Source organism: Pseudorca crassidens, chromosome 3 (assembly GCF_039906515.1).
Source record: "Pseudorca crassidens isolate mPseCra1 chromosome 3, mPseCra1.hap1, whole genome shotgun sequence".
Lineage (NCBI taxonomy): Eukaryota > Metazoa > Chordata > Mammalia > Artiodactyla > Delphinidae > Pseudorca > Pseudorca crassidens.
Window position 1 is genome coordinate 124397513 of NC_090298.1, and position 16822 is coordinate 124414334.

Below are 16822 nucleotides of genomic sequence, written 5' to 3' on the forward strand. Positions count from 1 at the left end.
GGTAAAGGCTACAGAGAATTTATAAATTAATTTGGGTAAAATTGACTTTTTACAATAGTAACTTGCCCAAGTCAAAGGCATAGAATATCTTATTAATTCATATAACTTTTGTGTATCTTATGAAATCTATAAAATATTCTCCACAGGTATTTTTTGCCAATACCTAGAAAATTTGTAATTTTATTGCTCTTTTGAGTGGTATTTTGTTGTTTATGGTATTTATATCTGATTATTGTTGGCATAGACAAATTCTGTTGATTTCTATAGGTTTATCTTCTGTTAAAAACCTTTATGATATCTTGTTAATTCTTATAATTTATCTTTTAATTCTGTTGTCTTTTTCTTGTAAGTTGATCACATCATCTGCAAATAATAGAAGCTTTATAACTTCCTTTTCAATCTTGTCACTTCTTTCTTTTTCTTTCCTTATATCATTGGTGAGGATCTAGAGTTCAATACAGTAGTTCAACAGTAGCAATGATAATGGACTTCAATCTGCCCTTTCTCTGCCTATATTAAATGCAATATAGCCAAAGTTTCTCCATTAAGTATATTGTTTACCATAGGTGTTTTTCTATAAACTTTAGTAAGTTTAGAAGTTCCTTTCTGTTTTTATTCTTCTGAATATGTTTTGATCATTATCACATGCCTTCTCTGCAACTATTGAAATAATTTTACAATTTTTCTCTTTCAGTCTATTAACATAATACATTTTTTGATAACCATGCTAAATGTTAAATCATTATTATTTTCTTAGGGTAAATCATAATCATAATGCATTTTTTAATACACTGTTGAATTTGCATAGTTATTATTTAGAAAATTTGAAACTATTTTTGTAAGTAAAATGAGTCTATACTTTCCCCTTGTTAATTATTCTTATCTGGTTTGGGAATCAATATAAAATTACCCTGAGGGGGTGGCACTTCAGACTATTGCTGAATAAGGAGGTCAGCTAATTCCCTCCCCAAAGAACAACTATAAGGCTACACAAAATTGAGTAAAACAACCATTTTAGCATTCTGGAAATTGACCAGCAGCCTATGTTAATCTGACAATCAGTTATGCTTGAAAAACTGTTGAACTCTGGGTAAGAGCAATGGGATTCTATGATGTTCTTGCTTAATGATAGTCCCATCTCACTCCCATGGCTTGGTTGATATGGAGGGTCTACCAAAACAGAGCAGGCTATGTGGATCAGCAACTGCACTGCAAATGTTGAAAGGGGTTTATTTAATTTTGAGTAGTGGGCAACTGACATATCCAGAGATATTTTTGGTTACTCCAGTAAGGAGAATGATCTTAGGTTATAGCAGTAAGCATATTTCTGGCTATGTCTTCATAACAGGGCAGCAGAGACAAAAAGGGACTAAGCAATTCATAAAGTCCTGGACAATCATAGGGATGTGTGCAAGCACTTAGAAGACACAAGAAAATCCCAGTGGAAAGCAAATGCTAGGGTAGACGTAAAAGTAGCCTGAAATTTGAATACCCTCTCCTACATACACAGGTCCATCTGTGGAGGATAGACACCTTACTAGCTTGAGCATAAACTCTGTCTAATCATTGGCCTACTGCTAAGTTACACAGATCCAGGGAGAAAAAACCTAAAAAGTCAGGCTTAAAAAAACCAAAAAACTACAGTCATCCCTCCATGTCTGTGGGTTCCACATTCATGGATTCAGGCAATCACAGACCAAAAATATTAAAAACGAACAAACTCCAGAAAGTTCCAAAAAGCAAATCTTGAATTTGCCCCATGCTGGCCACTATTTACATAGTATTTATATTGTACTTAACAACTATTTACATAGCACTTAAATTGTGTTAGGTATTGTAAGTAATCTAGAGATAATTTAAAGTATACAGGAGGATGTGCATAGTTTATATAAGGGACTTTAGTATCTATGGATTTTGGTATCCATGGGGGTCTTGGAACCACTCCCCCAATGGATACAAAGGTATGACTGAATAAACATTTTCTTAGCATACACATCAACAGCTGCACACTATGGGAGAGCAAGAGATCAGAGATTTAGCTCAACCACAGAAGCAAACAATAAAACAGCGAAAATCATCTTTGGAATAAATTGAGTTGCTAAACTATATTATCCATAATGTCCAGTTTTCAACAAAAATTATGAAATAGGCAAAGTAAATAGAATATATGAACCATAGTTGGCATGAAAAAATGTTAATGGAAACTGTCTGAGTGGTTCCAGATGTTAGTTTGACAGACAGAGACTTAAAGAAGCTATTTATAAGGTGTCCAACACTAAAGAAAACAATATTTGAAGAGTTAAAGGAAAACGTAATAACAATGAATAGAGATTTTCAGTGAAAAGTTATATATAACACCCTCATATACACTTGTGTATGTGTGTATATATATATATATACACATATATATGTATGTATATATATAACCAAATGAAAATTCTGGAGATGAAGGGCACAATAACTCAAGTTTTAAAAATTCAGTAGAAAGGCTCAAAAGCAGCTTTGAGATTGTATAGTAAAAGAAGAATTAGTAAACTTGAAGAAAGATTAATAAAGTTTAACAAAAGAAGTACAGAAGGAAAAAATATTGACAAAAATTGCACAGAGTCGCAGAGTCCTTGAGACATCAAGAATGCCAGTATATGTGAAATAGGAATGCCAGAAATAGAAGACAGAGACTGGATAGAAAAATTATTTGAACGAATAACAGCCTAAAATGTATCAAATTTGATGAAAGAATGAATCTTTATATTCAAGAATTTCAACAAACTCTAAATGGAACAAATCAAAGAGATCTACACTTGGGCTCATTATGATCAAAATGTTGAGATCAAGAGAAAGTTTTAAAAGTAGCAAAAGAAAAATAACCCATTATATATGACTGGCTTCTCATTTAAAATAATGAAGGTCAGAAGGCAATGGAAAGAGATGCTCAAAGGGCTGAAAGAAAAAAAATGTTAACCAATATTCTATATCCACAAAAATTACCCTATAAAATTAAGGCAAAATGAAGATATTCCCATATCAATGAAATCTGAGAGAATTTGTTGCTAACAGATCTGTCTTATAAGTAATAATAAAGTTCTTTAAAGGAATGACCACCAGATGGTAACTTGAAATTAGAAAAAGAAATAAAAAGCACCAGAAATGGTAAATATAGGGGTTAATATGAAGTACTCTATAAATATATGTCCCTTATTTTCACCTAGCTTCTTTTAAAGATATAATATTGTATATAGCAATGATTATAATGCTGTTTTATTGGGTGTACAAATATAACATGTATGATAGTTACAGTACGAAAGGAGACAGAGAAAATAGAGCTACAATTGGGGCCAAGTTTCTATATTTTACTAGAATTAAGTATTAATTGGTAGTAGATTGTGATAAATTAGGATGCTTATTGTAATCACTAGAGTAACCGATCAGAAAATGACATGTATAATAAATGCATAAAATCAGCAGGAGAATAAAAAAGACGCACTAGTAATATTTAACCCAAAAAGAAGGCAATAGTGGAAGAATAGAGAAGTAAAAAGAACAAGAGTATATTAAAAACAAATAGAAACATAGCATATGTAAATACAATCCTATCGATAATTATATTAAATGTAAATGGTTTTAACATCCCAATCAAAAGGCTGAGACTATTATATGCTAAAAAAAAAAAACCCCAACTATGTCTCCAGTACATACTCCTTAAATTCAAAGTTTTAGAAAAATGTATTTTAAGTCTATTAGAAATGGGGCATTTTGGGGAGAGAATATCTCAGACCAGTATATCAATTAGTTAATATACTTATTGATACGTTCAACTTTCCTCCTGCTTAGGACACCAGCGGAGGTATTTTCTACTTTTTTTGTAGCCATGTCTCCATTTTGGTTTTCAAATGCATTAGCATATAGATACTCACAATATGCTTTCATTGTATTATTTCTTAATGTTCAGTTATTTCCAATATCACTATATATATTTTAAATTGTCATCTTCTCTTTTTTTTTATCAGTTGTACTAGAAAACTATAACATTAGCTTTTTTATTAATTTTCTCTGTAGTTTCTGTTCTTTATGTTATTCATTCCTATTTGCTCTGCTGCTCATTTTACAGTGAATTGAGCAATACTTAGTCTTTAAATTTTAACTTTCTAAATTTCATGACAAGTGTATTTGAAGGTATCAGTGTTCATCTGTCTCAGATTTGTACTTGAAGTGTTTTCATTTGTCATTCTTTGCCAAATATTTCTTAACTTTCCTCCCTCCCAAATTTATTTAGTAACACATTATTTGATTTACAAATATGTGGTACTTTTTTTCCATTTTAAATTAACTTGTTTATTGAATTGTGGTCAAAGAACATGGGCCATATGACACTGATCCTTTGGAATTTCCTAAGACTTTCTTTGTGGCCTGATAAATATTCTACTTTTATAAATGTTTTATATCTTCTGAAAAAAGGTTTATTTTCTGTTTCTTGGATGTAGTTTTCTATTAAAATCTAATGACTTAAGTACCTTAATTTTTTCCTTTGATATATCAGCTTCTGAGAAGTGTGTGCTAAAAACTCGAACACCAGTTATTGATTTATTTAATTATATTGGTTATCACTTGACATATTTAGAGCCTGTATTATTGAATGTATGCTCATGATTATTATACCTTCTTGTTCTTTTCTTCCTTTTACTTTATGTAATGTCCTTCTTTGTTACTTATGATGCATTTGGGACTGAATTCTATATATTAATATTTTTGCTTCTGCTCTCTTCTTATTCACTTTTGCCTTGTATCTTTTCTTATCCTATTATAATATTTGTGGGCTTTTTAATTTTTCTGTAGTAAATTTTTTTCTGCTAAAGTGAGTTAGAAAATACTGAAGCCAAGCTTCAGCCTCTGCCTCTCCTGGTAAGTGTCAGGAGAGGACAAAGGATAAGACTCAGAGCTGAAGGTTCTAGAACCAGTGTTAACTCCAGTTTGCTGCCACTTCACCATGTCAAGAATCCATCTGTAAGCTCTCAGAAATTGTCAGCATCAGGAAGAATTGTTCACTGTAGGCTGTGATCCACCAGCCCTTGGGGTTTGGAGGAGGAGGAGGTGGAGTAGTAAACGCTTACACCTGTTTTCATCACCTCCCAGCTGGGCTTTTGATCTGTCCATCACCCTGCCAACATCTGTGACCTAGTAGGCTGCTGTTGGTTTCACTGGTGAAGCGGGAGAGGAGTGATGGCCCCAAGTTGATTGCTTGGATCCCTATCCCCATGCTTCTGCAATTTCTCCAGAAATGATTTTTGAGAGAAAATCAGCAGCTTTTCCTTACGCTCCTGCTTTTTCCTTATGCTCCAAACACACTTCTCTTCTTTCTGCCCCTTAAACAGGAGAATCTAGTTCCTATCACAAATCTTTTGCAACTGCAGTTCTCCATGTCTGGAATGTTCTTTCCACAAGTCTTTAATGCCCGGCTCCTCCTCATTAATGCCATCTCACCTCAAATGTTACCTTTGCAGAAAGATCTTTCTTGACACTATACTTAAAATAGCCCCTATTCTGGGTGCTGTCATATCGTGCAGTTTATTTTACATAGCACTTGTTATAATTTAAAGTTTTTGTATTTACTGTCTATCTCTTCCCCTATTTAACGAATGTAAATCCGTTAGAGTACATATTCCTTTTCTCTTTTTTTGCTGTGTCACAGTCTAGTGGAATGCCTAGAGCCTAGTAAATGGGTAATGGGTTTTGAGGAATAAATGAACAACCAAGTGAATGGGGTAGCACATATGGCCATGACTTAACCTGTTTTCACTCTATTTTTAACTTCTTCCTAAATATATGACATGAAGAGTGGGGTATGTTTCATAGATTTTCTTTTCTAGTTTAAATTCTTTTTCCTTTTTAATTGTCTTCTAGGAGAGTTCCTCAGTGTAATCTTCTGGTTCAAAAATTTATTTTACATTTGTGTCTATCCTACTTTATTCTTGATATTGTGTGCCATACTAAGTCACAGGTCCATATCCTAAGTTTTCCAAATCTATAATAAAGACATTTTTGTTATGACAATAATGACATCAAAAAATTTGTTTTGCAATGTTCTTTGGTTTTAGATAGAAATTAAGTTCTGAACCATATTCTTTGGTTTTAGATAGAAATTAAGTTCAAGTTAACTCTGAATCAGAATATCTAGCTTATGTCACAATGATGAGTTGCCAAATAACGTTTCAGTTGGGCTAGCACCTTCTTTCTATGCTAAAATTCTGTGAGCCTGTGATAATAGGGGAAGTGAGTGAGGTTACCCCCATCAAGACATTTAGCACATTGTATTTTTTTCTTTAGATTTATTTAAACTATATTTTTTGTCTTTTTTAATTGAAGTATAGTTGATTTATAATGTGTTAATTTCTGCTGTACAGCAAAGTGATTCAGTTATATATATATACACACACACATTCTTCTTTATATTCTTTTCCATTATGGTTTATCATAGGATATTAGCACATTGTATTTTTTTTAGCTGTATAGCATTATTTTTATGAGAAAAAGATAAATATATGTGTGTAAATATGCTTTTGCTTTTATATGCTTAGGGAAAAAAGGGAGATACCTAAAAAATCACAAATACATTTATCCCTGGAAAGTAGGATTACTCTAGGATAGTGGTTTTCAATGTTTTTTGTCTTAGGACTCATTTAAACCCTTAAAAATTATTGAGGACCTCAAGGAGCTTTGTTTATGTGAGTTATATCTATAGATATTTATTGTATCAGGAGTAAAAACTGAGAACTTCAAAAATATGTTTATTTTTCATTTTAAATTACAATAAACCCCTTACATGTTAACATAAATAACCTATTTATATAAAAAGCCACATTTTCCATAATTAAAGAAAAACAGTGAGAAGGTAACATTGTTTTATCTTTTGTAACTCTCTTTTATTGAAGTATAGTTGATTTATAATGTTGTGCTCATTACTGCTGTACAGCAAAGTGATTGTTATAGATATACATTCTTTTTTTTAATATTCTTTTCCATTATGGTTTATCATAGGATATTGAATACAGTTCTCTGTAGCACGTTGTATTTTAAATGTCTCTTTGTATCACCCAGTAGATTGTGAGCAAGTTGAGGGCAAGGATTGTGTTCTACCTTTGTTCTAACACATCATAGGTTATCCACGTTTACTAATAAATGAATAAACAAGTAAACGAGTTCTATAGTTAACCATGTGAATTATACAGTACTTACTGACCTACTTTTACATGACTGGCATTGCTCTAGGTAGCTAGTGTGCACTAGGCAGAGGGGCACTGGGCTCTATAAAATTTCTGAAAATGGTGTTGTAAGCATTACCATCCGGATGGTAAATGTGAAGTTTCTTTCCCTGTTCTTCAGGATATATGTAGTGATTTTCGGCCTTATGTGAAGGATGGAAGACTTGGATGCACAAGGGAAAATGAACCAGTTCTTGGTCTTGATGGAAGGACACATGTCAATAAGTGTGTGATGTGTGCTGAGCTATTGTAAGTATCATCACCCCCAAGCTGGCCAGCAGGTGGACCTGATGAGAATGTACTTGGTTGCTATCCTGAGAACCACTCCACAGAGAGATAAAGTCCTTTTCCTCAAGCATGTTATCCTTTGTCTTTATAAGGTGAAATGGGCCTTGCTCCCAGAGTGGCTTCTTCTCTTTTTAATTCATATTATCTGATAAAGTTTCTTTTCTTTTTTTTTTTTTTTTTTTGCGGTACGCGGGCCTCTCACTGTAGATAGGGCTTCCCTGGTGGCGCAGTGGTTGAAAGTCCGCCTGCCGATGCAGGGGACATGGGTTCTGCCCCAGTCCGGGAAGATCCCACGTGCCGCGGAGTGGCTGGGCCCGTGAGCCATGGCCGCTGAGCCTGCGCATCCGGAGCCTATGCATCTGGAGCCTGTGCTCTGCAACGGGAGAGGCCACAACAGTGAGAGGCCTGCATACCGCAAAAAGAAAAGAAAAGAAAAAAGAAAAAAAAGGAGTAGATAAAGCGGTTATGCTAGTTATTTAATTTATTTAATTATAATGACTTGAAAATGCACAGTGTTTTATAAGGCATAATATTTCAAAATTTAAAAGGTGCTCTCTTGTGGAATAATCTAAGTCAGTCATTTGACATGTACTGCTTCATTCAGGCATGTATAGATACTCTCACTGAAGATGACAGTCTAATTTAAAATAATGTCATGTGGCTGGATTTATTAGTTGTATAAAAGGTGGGACTTTATGAAAGGGAAGAACTGTTGGGTTAATCTTTCTCTCAGTGCCTGACACTGCTCTGAGCACTGAGACACAGAAATGAGTAAGATCCACAGAGTCTTTAATATTCTGACTGTTAAAGCATAGATTCTCTAATCCGTTTGTCAGCAAGCCTTAAAGTGCTCTGTTTATATCACTGGATTTTTAAAATCAGGAGAGAGAAAGATTTAACAGATTAAAGGACTTCACATCTGTCTTTGAAAATTATAGTATGCTGTGTGGAATTCAAGGGCATGTCCTCTCAGGTTTAAAAATAGTTATTATAACTGGTTTCCAGACAGGAAATCATCCTCATTTCCACTTTCTTATCTAGGAGGCATGCACTTTTAGTGCTCAAACCTGCCCTAATTCTATGATTCTGTGTTTCTTTCCATGTGCTAGCTAAAAAAGAGAATCTGACCTCCCTGACTCCTGGTTGGTTTTTTCCTCTGTAGAACTAAGATAGTCTTGTCTATCTCCAAGTTGAACTGCAGTTAGATAATAGATCTGAAAGGACTTAGAAGCTCAGTTCAATGTAGCTTTTATTGACAAGGGTGCTTTTACATGAAGGCAAACAAGTACTTTACAAGGTTTAAAAAAGCTATACATAAGGGTGTGGATGACAACATGTACTTCAAATGCTTAGTTTGGTTTCATCCTTGTCACAGCATTGTTTTAAAGCTCTTGGTTCTTCCTGTTAGAGCAAGTTTTCCTGACAATCTTGTGTGTCAATCAAGGAGTCACACCCATCCAGTTTTACAGAACAAGGCTTCTAATTGATTGATTGTCAGTGAGTCAGTTTCACACCCATCCTTAATCTTTGGCAATTTTCTGGCTCAAACATTCAAGACAGGCAAAGCTTGTCTCATGTAAGTGGATGGGTTGAGCAAGTTGAGCAAAGGATATGGAAGTGCTTAGCACAGAACTGGACACTGAAGATATGATAAAGTCATAAACCGACCAACTATTTTCCTTTCTTAACAGCTTAAAAGAAGCTGAAGAAAATGCCAAGCGAGAAGGTGAAACCAGAATTCGACGAACTGCTGAAAAGGTAAATTTCTCATCAACACAATTTGGTTCTTGTGGACATAAATATTAACAATTTATACTTGAACCTTTAAGGTAATTCAATCATGTCATTGTTCTTCATTATTACATTGAACTTTTCTCCTTAATTTTAAAGTTTCCCAAGTTGAATTCCTAGTACAGTATTCCTAGTATAATATTCCTAAGTATATTAATCACTAGATTCAAAGTTAAAATAGCATTTCCCACCTAAAGCTCAAAATACTCTGCTTGCTTAAAAAAAACAAGAGAAGACAAAGTTTATGCAAATTAAATTCTGCTTAGTTTCCACCAGACTTCTCTTTGACTTAGTGTAAATTACTTTTGCTTTGAATAAATTAGTTAAAAAAGCAACTTAATATAAATTTGACAGGACTAACTTGAAAATAATTCCAGAATCTTTTAAACAGTATATCCACTGGTGTATTTTATGTATATTCCCACTGATGCAAATTAGTTATTCATTTTTCCATTATGGTTATTATGTTCAGAGAGGCATGCAATTATAAAGGTCATGCTTCTGATTAAACAAAAACCTCAAACAATTATTGATATTGTTTTTAAAATAACCTTAAAATTAAGGTTTTTCAAATTATTCGATGATTTAGTTTTTCAATCTAGTATAAAAAATTATTCCTTTCGTTAATTGAATATGCATTGTAGATGACACAGCCTGGATTTCTTAAATCACCAAGGTTATTAAACCCTACTTTCAGTGAAAGTGATAGCAGCTACTTTGGTAATGAGTAGTCTTTTGTTGAAAAGTCAGAACACCTGAGTTTTAGTCCTTCTCTGGGTGTGTGAAACTGAGCAACTCATCTCTTCTGTCCAGGTCTCAATTTTCATTATTAGTAAAATAAGGAGGTTGGGTAAATGATCTCAATTTTACCCTCCTGTTGGATTCTGATTCTGTGTCCTGCACCCTTTGGTGCTAATAAAAAGATACTATTTTTGTGGATTGTAGGGCATATGTTTTCCTAAGGGGAGACACAGGTGCAATTTTTGGTATTTAAGAGCTGAACTTCCACTTCATAATGCCATTCAGTGAAACAAATGTCCCACCCTAAATAGGGCATTCAGAATTTAAATTAAGAAACACAGAGCATTCATAATTATCCATAATGTGTTCAACACTCACTGAGATTTGAAAAGCAATTTTGTTGTGGTGGTTGTTAAATTTCAGTATAACACTTTGGGTCATCTCGTGATATTCAACATTTTATTACTTCATAAACAGGGAGTTTCTTTTCCCTTGTCTTTCATCATGCCTCAGCTACTTTTCCTTCTTTTTGTCTGTGGCTGGGATCATTGTTTTGGTGGGGTCATTGGACATGATTATGTTGAACAGGACTGCATTATTGTGATGGCTCAATATTTGCCCCATAATTAACCTGTCAGTGGGTTGATCACACAGCAGCATTTCTTTAGAATCTCCTTGGATGAATCACAACTTATAAACTGAAATTATCATTGTTTCTTTTATGGGAACCATTGAGCATCAATTTTATTACCACACTGTGATTATCAGGTGACTGTCTTCTGCGTCTGTATTCCTAGATTGTTACAACCAGGAAGTTCGGAACACACCCATTACTCCTCTAAAGACAAATATCTCCTCATTAGATTCTCTTTTAAAGTGTCCTAATGAAGTGTGAGTTATATATTTTTTAAAATCAGAGAATACTAGATCTAGAAAAGGTCCTAAAGAGCAGCTATTCTGAAAACTGCCTTTGTGTTGGTAGTGAGACTGAAGTCTCAAAGGTGATGTGACTTTGCTATGGTCTCCCAGTGAGTTAGAGCCACAGTTTAATTTCCCTTCTGACTCCAAACCACACTCTTTTTTAAAATAAAATTTTTAATTGAAGTATAATTGATATGCAATATGTTAGTTTCAGGTGTACATCACACTGATTTTGTGTATATATATATATATATATATATATATATATATATACATTTCAAAACAGTCACCATGATAAGTCTAGATACCATTTGTCACCATACAAAGTTCTTATAATATTATTGACTATATTCCCTTTGCTGTACATTACATCTCCATGACTTATTTATTTTATAATGGGAAATCTGTACCTCTTAATCCCCTTCACCTATTTCCCCTACCCCACCCCACTCCCCTCCCCACTGGCAACCACCAGTTTGTTCTCTGTATCTATGAGTCTGTTTTATTTGTTCCTTTGTTTTGTTTTTTTAGATTCCACATATAAGGAAAGTCATACAGTAATTACCATTCTCTGTCTCACTTATTTCACTTAGCATAATACCCTTTACAACCCATCCATACTGTCACATGGAAAGATTTCATTCTTTTTCATGACTGAATAATATTCCATCCATCCATACATACACATTGTATATATGTATATATCACATCTTCTTTATCCATTCATCTACTGATGAACACTTAGGTTGTTCCACGTCTTGGCTATTGTAAATAATACGGCAGTGAATAAACCATACTCTTTATGCTCACGTTTTTTTAGCTGAAATGGGAAGATGAGGGTCATACAGTTGAAAAAGGCCACAGAGAAGGAAGCATTTTTATAGATTATATTATAGTAATATATGCTATCAAGTAGTGTTTTGGTATAGTGTTTTAAAGTTTATATATATATTTATCATATATAATTAAATATAACTTTTGTATACACACATACCCACACACACATATATATGGCCCTTATCAAATAGAATTTTCAAAACACAGAGAAACTTGAAAATACTGAATTCAAGCATCAATCAGGAAATTTGTGTGTATAAACCTCTTCTGAATTTTGGGAGGAAGTCACAACATTTTTAGGTTTTCTAAATAAAGATTAGTCTTGATGGTCTGCATTTCTAAGTGGGTAATGAAGGAAAATTAGGTTCACTCCTGAGGTTTCCACCTGCAGTGTTAGAAATGAACATTGATAAAGGTGGCAGAGTATATATAAAAATGGTCCACAGATCCACAGAGGAAACAAATAGAGTAAGCATAATGCTGTTGGATACCATCTTATTCCTTTTTCCTTGCAAACTAAGTAAAATTGTTCTTGACTTGTTCCATATTAAGTAGCTCTTAAGTATCTCATCTTACAGATTCTATATTCTGCTCATTGGCAACACTTTTATTTTGTCTTGGCTGCTGTGTTTTGTTATGTCTTTGTTGGAACCTCATGACAGATCTTTTATTTATTATCTTTTTCCATAGATTTGAAAGTGAACAAAAACTATCTGATTTTAGAAAGTATTTGCTCAGGCTTATTCTTTCCTAGGATCTTTTACCTTTTAATAAATACACGACATAGTATATACAGGTACCGAGTAATTTGACAATGTAATTACTATTTCTCATTAATACGTTGTGTGTGTTCACCAACACTTTCTAGATATGACATTCTTTGACTATAAATCCATGATGCACATTTTCTAGATTAAAGAATAGAAAAGTGCTAAATGTAATTACTTGTCTTTTTAAAGGATTTCTGCAAGGAATATGAAAACCAAGTGAGGAATGGAAGACTTTTTTGTACACGGGAGAGTGAGCCAGTCCGTGGCCCTGATGGCAGGATGCATGGCAACAAATGTGCCCTGTGTGCTGAAATTTTGTAAGTATAGATGTGGTTTCTTTGGAGTTACTCAAAAGGTGAAGTGGAGAGTGACTAAAATGATGAATAAGAACAATGTTCATGGGAATATTTGTTGTTGAGAATTTTTGAGCTGTTTTATGTCCTCTACAAATCATAATACCACCTAATAAGTAGGCTCTAATGCTATACATTTCTTTTTTAATACAAATGGATTCTAATTTCCAGTAGGATGACTGGATTACAAAATACTTGTTTACATTTTCTCCCATGACCTTTGTAGGCCTTTTTATGAGCTAGTCATAGTACAGAATGAGGGTTAAAAGCAGGCACTAGGACTTTGATTCTTTTCCTTCAGTAATTACCCCATTGTGGCAGAATAGATGGGATGCCCACAAAAAAATCCATGTTCATATGTGAACTGGATTAACTCTCTCTTTTCATCTTGGACATCTGACCCTGGGGGAAGAGCAAATCCCACAACATATAAATTATGGCACTTATAAAGATGGCTCAGGAAAGGTCTCATCACATTTTTTTTTAGATCCTTGAACTCTATGAGCTCTTTCCTACACTTTCTGACTGCCAGTTCTTGTTTTGGCCAGCTAATGTCTCTTCTATGGACATTTCAAGATTTCAAGATTATCCTTCCTTGGATGAAATCTCCTAAAATCACTAATTAAATTCAATCTTTATAACACTTGATAATTTTATTTTATACTAGTCATCATAGTTGGTATTTGTATAATTATTTCTAGTACTATTTGTTGACTGTCACTCTTCTCTACTGGTCTGTAAGTTCTAAGAAGATAGGGTATGTGTTTATATTGTAAACTACTGAACTATATGCCCAGAGTGCTTTCCAATGCTTGCTGAAAAATAATTACTAACCAAATGTTGAATAAATAAGTGAATGAATGAATGTATGGACAAAGATCCCTGCTCTCAAGAAGCTTAAGGCTAATAGCAAAAATAATCCTTGGATGTACACACACACACACACACACACACACACACACATATACATTGCAAGACAGAGTGAAAACTGTCCTATAAGAGAAGAATATACAAGTATGAAAACACACTGAAAGATGTAGAACTCATTTCCACTTTGAGGTATGGGATGTCTTCTTAAAGAAGGTAGAATTTAAGCTGGGGAGGTTTAAAAGGGAAGATGACAAAAAAAAAAAAGAAAAAGATTGTTACAGTGGAAGGAAATGGCAAACTTAAAGGCAAAATGCAAGGGGTTCTTTGGGGAAATGGTGAAGATTTCAATTTCATAAGGGGCTTTAGGGTGGTTTGAAAATGTTTGTTCTAAAACTCAGGAACACTTAGCTGTTTTTTTCCACTTGCATCTAAATGACCATTTTGTAGCTTGAAGATTCAAAACATCTATATTCACTTCCTTATTTTTGTTTCTTACTCCAGCAAACAGCATTTTTCAGAAGAAAAAAATAAAGCAGATGAACGCCTGAGAAAGGCTAAAGAAAAAGTTAAAAGAGAAACTGAGGTGAGGATTAGTTTGATCAATTCAGTTACGACTTTTGTAGGGTGTGCATGTGTGTACTTTACTCTAGAATGCATTTTCAATATTTATTTATTTTTCCTCCACTACTAATGGGTTTCTGGAGACTAATTTTTAGTTACTATTTTATAAGATTTAGAATACTTATGACATTACAATTTTCAGCTCTATTTGGAGGAAATTAAGGCACATTAATAAAAACAGTTCTACACTCCTGAATGAAGGTGATATATCAAGGCTTATCTGAATTCAAAGCTGATATACATTCTTCAAATGTGTGACAGTTGTTTTGGGGTTTTCATTTTGAAAGCAATAGCAATGTAAAATTTTAATACGATCCTTTTAAAATCATACGACATTCTACTTTTAAAACACCTCTTAACTAGTCATCTCCCTTTTTTCCACTGCTGTCATCTTAGCACAGATACCTAATAGCTTTCTTTTGCATTGATACATTAGCATCCTGCCTGTTCTCTATACTTCTAGCCAACATCTTCCTCAATCTTCAAGATTCAATTATTCTTCCATGTTGTTTTCACAGAGTAGGAAATACTTCCATGAACCAATGGCATTATGAAAATCTAATGTTTACAGGTATTCTAGAGTGTATTTGGACCATTTCACTCCATTAAAGAGACCCTATTTAACTTATTCCTTAGAGTTATCCCACCTTCTATGAAGTGTAGTTCAGTTTCATAAAATAGCTCATTCCCGTAGTCCACCTTCTGCCTTCATGTAACTATATCTTAATTGCTAAGGCCTGTTTCAACTGCTTTCTTTCCTTCAGTCCTAGGTTACACAGTCCTTTTAATTTTAGCTGTTAAATGTCCCTCAACTATCCTATCTTTCACTTTCAATTTCTTCCTTCCTTTCTCTCTTCCTTTTCTTTTTCTCCCTTCCTTCCTCCCTCCGTCCCTCCTTCCCTCCCTCCCCCCTTTCTCCCTTCCTTCCTTCTTCCCTCCTTCCTTCCTTCCTTCCGTCCTCCCTCTTTCCCTCTCTCCCTCCCTCCCTTCCTTCCTTCTCTTCTATAGTTTCCCTAGCTTCAGTCTTTAGTCACTTAAACCCTCCACACATCCGACTGGATAATCTTTCTAAAACAAAGATTTGATTAGGTCCTTCTCTGCTATAAATATTGTTTTCCATTTCCTAAGAATAAAGTCCAAAGTCCTTTCAAAGTTTAGTAGTCTGATTTTGACTTTCTTCAAGGTCTCCTTTTAACGAGTTCCCAAACCTTCCTCTTTGTGTCCTGCTAATTCTTTAGCCACTATACTCCTGACTGTAATAGATTATCTCAAAATAACATATTCTTTTACGCCTGTGTCTTTGCATATCATAATTCCTCCTGGAGGACTTTTTTGCCACATTGTTCTCCTAGGCACATTCTAAAGATACAACTCAAATATAAGCTCTTCTCTGAACTTCCTTGGATCATTCTTTCCTATATGCTAGTGCATACTTAATTTAGACATGTGTCATATCCCTTAGCTTTTTATATTGCAATTCCTTATCCTTTTCACTTGACATAAAAGCGCTAAATCACATTCATATTTAATCCCTTTAACTTAATATATTTGTTGAACACTTAAATGGATGAATCTTAATTTATTTTTTAAATTATTTTTGGCTGCACTGGGTCTTCGTTGCTGCGCACAGGCTTTCTCTAGCTGCAGCGAGCCGGGGCCACTCTTCATTGCAGTGCACGGGCTTCTCATCGTGGTGGCTTCTCATGTTGTGGAGCACGGGCTCTAGGCGTGCGGGCTTCAGTAGTTGCAGCATGTGGGCTCAGTATCTGTGGCTCGTGGGCTCTAGAGCGCAGGCTCAGTAGTTGTGGCTCATGGGCTTAGCTGCTCCACGGCATGTGGGATCTTCCCGGACCGGGGCACGAACCCGTGTCCCCTGCATTGGCAGGCAGATTCTTAACCACTACGCCACCAGGGAAGCCCCAAATGGATGAATCTTACAAGCAGAGAAATATCACAAAACTTTTGGACAATTATACATCCTAAATGTTTTATTTTTTTATCCTTAATTCCTCTTTTCCAATATCTTTGATAAAGAGTATCTAAAGTTTATAGAGAACCATATCTAAACTGTCTTATTTTCTTTATTCAGAAACTCTGCAGTGAGTATCAGGATCATGCAATGAATGGAATCCCTTTCTGTACCAAAGAAAATTACCCTATTCGTGGCCCAGATGGGAAAATGCATAGCAACTTGTGTTCCATGTGTCAAGACTTCTAGTGAGTACAGAGTTTTAGAATGTCAAAGAGAAAAGGGAACCTACAGTAATCTAATAGAACTAGCTTGTTTCATAGATGGGCAAACTGGGAAGGGAGTTCAGGAAATTACATGGAGAATGTAAGTAATAGAGCTGGGAATAAGTACCTAGAGCATTTA

General features: G+C 34.4%; 1 protein-coding gene across 3 annotated transcripts in view; it reads left to right on the forward strand.

Annotated features, from left to right (window-relative positions):
- Nucleotides 1-16822, forward strand: part of SPINK5 (serine peptidase inhibitor Kazal type 5) — a 69641-nt gene that overhangs the window by 12196 nt on the left and 40623 nt on the right. For all 3 annotated transcript variants that reach the window (XR_010942169.1, XR_010942170.1, XM_067732181.1), the window contains 5 exons: nucleotides 7378-7505; nucleotides 9236-9302; nucleotides 12794-12921; nucleotides 14329-14410; nucleotides 16538-16665. Coding sequence is in view for 1 of the 3 variants with exons in the window: in XM_067732181.1 (XP_067588282.1) it covers nucleotides 7378-7505; nucleotides 9236-9302; nucleotides 12794-12921; nucleotides 14329-14410; nucleotides 16538-16665 (533 nt within the window). In the remaining 2 variants the exon portion in view is untranslated. The remainder of the gene's footprint in view (nucleotides 1-7377; nucleotides 7506-9235; nucleotides 9303-12793; nucleotides 12922-14328; nucleotides 14411-16537; nucleotides 16666-16822) is intronic.